At 36.5% G+C, this 5,856-nt stretch overlaps 1 protein-coding gene across 1 annotated transcript in view; it reads left to right on the top strand.

Annotated features, from left to right (window-relative positions):
• LOC107695454 (histone demethylase UTY-like) overlaps window positions 1–5,856 on the top strand; it is a 40,024-nt gene that overhangs the window by 10,349 nt on the left and 23,819 nt on the right. The window contains exons 6-7 of the mRNA XM_016495356.1: window positions 439–483; window positions 4,034–4,154. Of these exons, the coding sequence (XP_016350842.1) occupies window positions 439–483; window positions 4,034–4,154 (166 nt within the window). The remainder of the gene's footprint in view (window positions 1–438; window positions 484–4,033; window positions 4,155–5,856) is intronic.

Genomic DNA, 5,856 nt, shown 5'->3' with positions numbered 1-5,856 from the left:
TAAAATTTGAACTAGCACCTCATGACTACACCACATTATGTACGAGAAGCTGCAAAAGACACAGGCGCAAGTGGAATGTACAAAACATAATGTAAATATAATGGGCGATATATTGCGTCACCAAAAATGATTGCGGTCATGTACATATATTGCGCGATAAGTCGATATATTGATTATTGTGACAGGCCTAGTTCAGCTGGTAATCTTGTTCCGTCACTGAATGGCTGTTGGGTCTTAAAGGATTATGGGAAAAGCATCACATTCTCTCATTCATGAATCAGATAACTTTTTTTCCCTCCCTAGTAGTTTAAGGTCAATTTTATATATTATGTATAGCGTATGACATTTGATAGGATATTGGTATTGATTTGGCAAATAAATGTACAGATGGTATGTTGTGATATTTACTACTGGAGATCCCCTCTTTCCTTGTCTTAGGGCAGTGCAGCACACCCCCTCAGATGCCCATTCTGGACAGAGAAGGTAGGCATACCATGTTGGTTTTATAAGGGTATGCCTCAGACATGCTCTGTAGATATCTTCAGCTTGCTCAAGTGGCAAGAATATTTGCATTAACTTGGCATATATAGAAGTACATTGATGTGTATATTGGATTAAAAAGGAATGACGTGTTGATAGCTGTTAGAAATAAACCATCTGCATCGTTCAACATTTGGTATGAAAATATATGCTGCAGTTTTAGGTAGTTGGGGTTGAAAGCACAGATGATAAGCTCGTATTTGTTAAAGCTCTTACATTAATTGTGAAATGTTTATTTTTTATTTTTTTAAGAAATCCTTTTTTAAATCGTCCTTTTGATTAGTGTTTGCGCCATGTAAAAATTACTTAATGGATATAGTTGATATCATTGCACAGGTTAAGGTTGGCTTGCAATTCTGTTACATAGTGTCATGCTAAAGCATATGATATTACTTTTTGTGAAGTTAAGGTTTGTACTTTTAAAACTGTATAATTGAACTTTTTCTGGGATATTGTCTTTCCCTATAGACTTCTTTTGTGAGTTAGTGTAAAGGCATGGTTTTTTTCCTATGGTGATGTACAATGTCACAGATGCTGTTGATGTAGTGTAACTATTATTCAACCTGGAGCATTCTGATTTGTTCTCTGTTTTTTATGGTCCCATATAGCTTTCAGGTCCTTGACTCGATTACTCATTGAAAGTCTAAACATCTTTGTCACGTTTTTGTCCTGTAGGTCAAGTAATCCTATTGTCCGTAACTTAAATCATTAATTTCAGTGTGCAGTGATTTTAGAGCATGTGACCCAGTCATGGATTCTTGCTTGCTAGTAAATGATGAGGTAAAGGCTGTGCCTTTCAATTCCCAAGCAGGAAACTGAGATGACATGCTTCCCATTTTCACTCTCTGTCTCTCTCTCATTCTCTCGCTCATTCTAGTCCACACCCTTGCCAATCGCACTCATTCTGTGATCTTCAAGGCCAAAGAGGTCGAGAGACCGAGAGATGTATAGCCAGGCAGATATGTAATTATTTTCCATACTATAATAAGATGATCTGGCCGGATTTTGTTTACAGTTTGTGATCCTAAAGTTTGTGGTTAAAGTAATCTTACTTGCCTTTCATTTTTCTATTTGTGGAGTTTTGAGATAGAGAAAGCAACTGTTTTTTGATTAGCTATGTGGTTACGTGCTGGGTTGGTTGTGTCATTGGTTTTGGACTACATATAACTTATGAAATTTAGTTTACTAGCTTCCAGTACTCTTAGCAAATCAGTTGTCCTGACTTGCTTAGATTTTTGGTTTGTGTGTTGTGTAAGTGGTACTGGCAGAACAAGTGAGTGGGATGTTGATGCTTGATGCTGAATATTTGCAATTGGAAATAAAATTAACCAGCATTGGGACTTCGTAAATCGACGATTGATTAATTGTCGATAATAATTTAATCAGTAAAACGAATTGATGGTTGATTAAGCAAGCTGCGTAGTTTTGGGGTACGTGTGAATGTGCAAAACACTTGCAGCAGACACAAAGAAGCGAGCGAGTCGTTAGGGCTGTGAGTGATGGTGACTAGTTCTATTGTGCAAATAATTCACACTGTACAAAATATGCTTTTGATGTGATCCAAACTTTAAAAGTACATTAAAATAGAAACAATACAAAGTCTTTGAACATCAAATATTGGGAACAGGTCAGAGTCCATCTCTTCTCTCATATCTTCATGTTTTTTCCCAATATTCCAAAGCAACTGACACCTGTAAATGGTCAGAAAAGCAAAGCCTATATATATTAGGGGTGTAACGTATTGAACCATTCGGTACGAGGCTTTTGTTTCGGTATGCATTACAAACTGAACGATTTGTTGGACTAATCAATCCTATTATATTTGGAAAATAAAAGGGCTTAAAATGTGAAATATAATGTTTTAGTGCCACTGCACTCAACAAGACAGCCCGAACGGCGTAACAGGCAACGTGCTGTCTGCCCTGTGATAACCTCCTTTTGCTGGGGTGCCTCGAAAGATGACGATCTTGTATCAACGATAGCCAGAGATATTGGCAATATTAAGAGGATTTGGCATTAATGTAGGCCTGTTACATTCTTATTTTTATTAGGCCTATTATTATTATTGTGAAGTTACTTTTATTATTAAATGAAAATGACAATTAATTTGCCTCGCAATAATTACCGCATAACTGACGCGCTGTGAGGATAACAAAAGATATTTAGCCTACTCCTCAATTAAAATGTTTTTAAAAACGGACTTTTAAGGTCTACAATGAATTATATGCAAATAATTAAAATATTAAAACTGCAGTCATCGATAAAAATCAGTGTGATCCATTTCATTAATTTGTTCCCTAGTGAACCTATGATTCAACTACAATTATGTAATAAATTAATAAATCGTGAGAACGAATTCTTAATTTGTGGCAACAATATCTTTCATGTTCCCCAAGACTCACAAATAAACTTGACATGCCCTATTTTGTCTAACAAGCACAAACTGTGTTAAAATTGAATGTGACGAGAGATAAAGACTGAAACCCATGAGAAGATATTTCTATAAAATAATTAGGATTAGGCTACCAATACTATCTGTCGTTTTGGCAAGTAAAAATGTATATGGTCATTAGCTTTTTTCTTTTTCTTTTTCTTTTTTTTTTACCACAGTAAGAGATGCAGAAACAGGGATTAAAAGTGAATGACAAGAAAGTAAACGTTTATAATTCTCTTTGAAATTAAAAGATGAGATGGTGAGTATATGAGAAAAGAAACAAGAAATATTGGTAAATTTGTGGAAATTCGTGACCAGCCCGCAAAACTCGTAATAAATATTGAATTAAAACGAATTTAATTATAATGCCAGTCATCATGTTAATTGATCTAATGAACTCTTGCATATTTATTTGCCTGTCATATAGCTTTGGCTCTTGTGAGAGTTATGTGATTTACAGGGAATTAAAAAATGATGATAAATCTTTGCGTTCTGTTATGCAGAGCTCTCACACACTGCAGTGCTCTGCAGAGAGAGCAGAAAAGACTGTTTGGAGGGAAGGGAAGAGGAGGGGGATTGGGGCCATTGAGTTCAGTGGGCCGTGGCTCAGCAAAAACACCCTCTGTTTTTCTGAGCGAACATTGTATAAGCAAGCAAAACCCACTGCTGTGAGCCGACCACGTGTTGCAATCTCTGTCAGAGGTGGAGATTGTGTGTGTAATATTCAATGTGTGTGTGTTACTCTGTCTGTTATAAATCTGAATGTCATATATACATATGTAATAGAGGTAGATGGCTTACAACAGGGTCGACCATGAAGCTTGAGTGTTTCACTAGTATTTCCATTGCAATTATGCTTCTGCTGCTAGCTTTTCCTGTTGAAGCTCATGCTCCAGGCAGTTTTGCTGTTTGTTGCTTCAAATCATACTTCACATTTTAAATTCAGAGATTTTTTTGATTGTTAATTATAAGTTAATCATTAATTATTAGTCACATTGTATACATAAATGAGTTTGTCCCTTCCTTGAGATTTCTTTTGCTGTTTCTTGTCTTCCACAGGGCGATTAAGGCATTTCAGGAGGTGCTTTACATTGACCCTAGTTTCTCAAGAACCAAGGAGATCCATCTGCGGCTTGGCCTGATGTTTAAAGTCAACACAGACTACGAGTCAAGCCTCAAGGTATGTCTTTTAACAGCTCTGTCTCTCTCTCTTCATTACATTTAAGCATTTATGCATTTGGCATATGACTAGCATTGCATTTAGCTTTAGATTTTTTGAATTCATGCATTCCCTGGGAATCAAACCATTGACCTTGGCATTGCTAGTCCCAAACTCTACTGTTGGAGCTACAGTAGCTACTAGGGATGCAACAATACAGTAAACCCACAGATCAATGCATACCGTGGTTTTTTTTTAACCATGGTTTTTGGTTTGGTTCGGTTCTGATGGCTTGACACATCAGAGTGTTTTTTTACGATTTGCAATTTAAAATGCGCTTTTTAAAACATTAAGAAAAATCGAGCAGTTTCAATTTGCAGCCAGTTTCTATGTAGATAGTTAGCTATTTGAATAAAACCACCTCCTAGCCATATGTCGACACGCCCCATGGAAGAGAGGGATGGGGTGAGCAGTTGCTTTTTATCATTTAACGACACGTGCCGAAATGGGTCGCTGTGAACAGAGCTGTTTTTGACAAGGTAGAAAGAGTGTTGTTTTACATGACCATTGAGGAATTTGTTAGACATTTCATGAAGACCCTAAAGAATCATGAACAGCTGTTTTTGACAAGGTAAAAAGGGTGTTGTTTTACACGACCATTGAGGAATTTTAACCAAAGTATGTTAGACATTTCATGAAGACCCTAAAGAATCATACCAACTTGTGGAAAATGGGCATCCGATGTCCCCTTTAAAGCCACTATTGCGTTAAATAAGAAAAGCATGAAGTAGACATTACAAAAAGTAGCTTTAGAAATATTTTATTTGATTAAACATAAAATTGTATACACATAAACGTTTAGGCTATAACAGCCTAACATAAACTATAGAACATAAATGAAGATCATTTGAGAAACACCTCAGTATTTTTTGTTCATACAATGAAAGTCACTACAACAGAACGGCTGGAACGCTTTTCCATATTGGGTTTATTTTTGCTAAATAAATAGTGACCCGGTGTGATACGTCATGTGCTTTTATTCATCTGAGGTTAAGGACCAGATGATTTTTTTTATGTCGTGATATGGAAAACCATGGAATTCAACAGGGTGTTATTTCTTTTTCACATGAAATTGCACGCTCCCTCAAAACTTGCGACATCTGTGGCATTGTGCTGTGTGATAAAACTGCACATTTTAGAGTGGCCTTTTCTTGTGGCTAGCCTAAGGCACACCTATTTAATAATCATGCTGTCTAATCAGCATCTTGATATGCCACACCTGTGAGGTGGATGGATTGTCTCGGCAAAGGAGAAGTGCTCACTAACACAGATTTAGACAGATTTGTGAACAATATTTGAGAGAAATAGGCCTTTTGTGTACATAGAAAAAGTCTTAGATCTTTGAGTTCAGCTCATGAAAAATGGGGGCAAAAACAAGTTGCGTTTATAATTTTGTTCAGTGTATATATATATTAGGGATGCACCGATACCGATACTGGTCTTCTGTACTCGTACTTGTACTCGTTAAAATGCCCCAATACCAAACGCCGATACCACACAGCATGTGATAAGCGCCATATTCAAACAAAGAAACACCAATAACAGAACAACAGACAGCAGAAAGGAGTTAAGGATGTCTACTACGAAGTATATGTATGCAATGAATATAATGTTAAACATTCAGTATTAACACCTGTATAGCTGATGTGCGCGAGCTGATAAA

This window comes from Sinocyclocheilus anshuiensis, unplaced genomic scaffold, assembly GCF_001515605.1.
Source record: "Sinocyclocheilus anshuiensis isolate Anshui unplaced genomic scaffold, SAMN03320099.WGS_v1.1 scaffold562, whole genome shotgun sequence".
Taxonomy (NCBI): domain Eukaryota; kingdom Metazoa; phylum Chordata; class Actinopteri; order Cypriniformes; family Cyprinidae; genus Sinocyclocheilus; species Sinocyclocheilus anshuiensis.
Note: the sequence above shows the minus strand (reverse complement) of the source record. Positions and strands in the feature narration are given on the sequence as shown.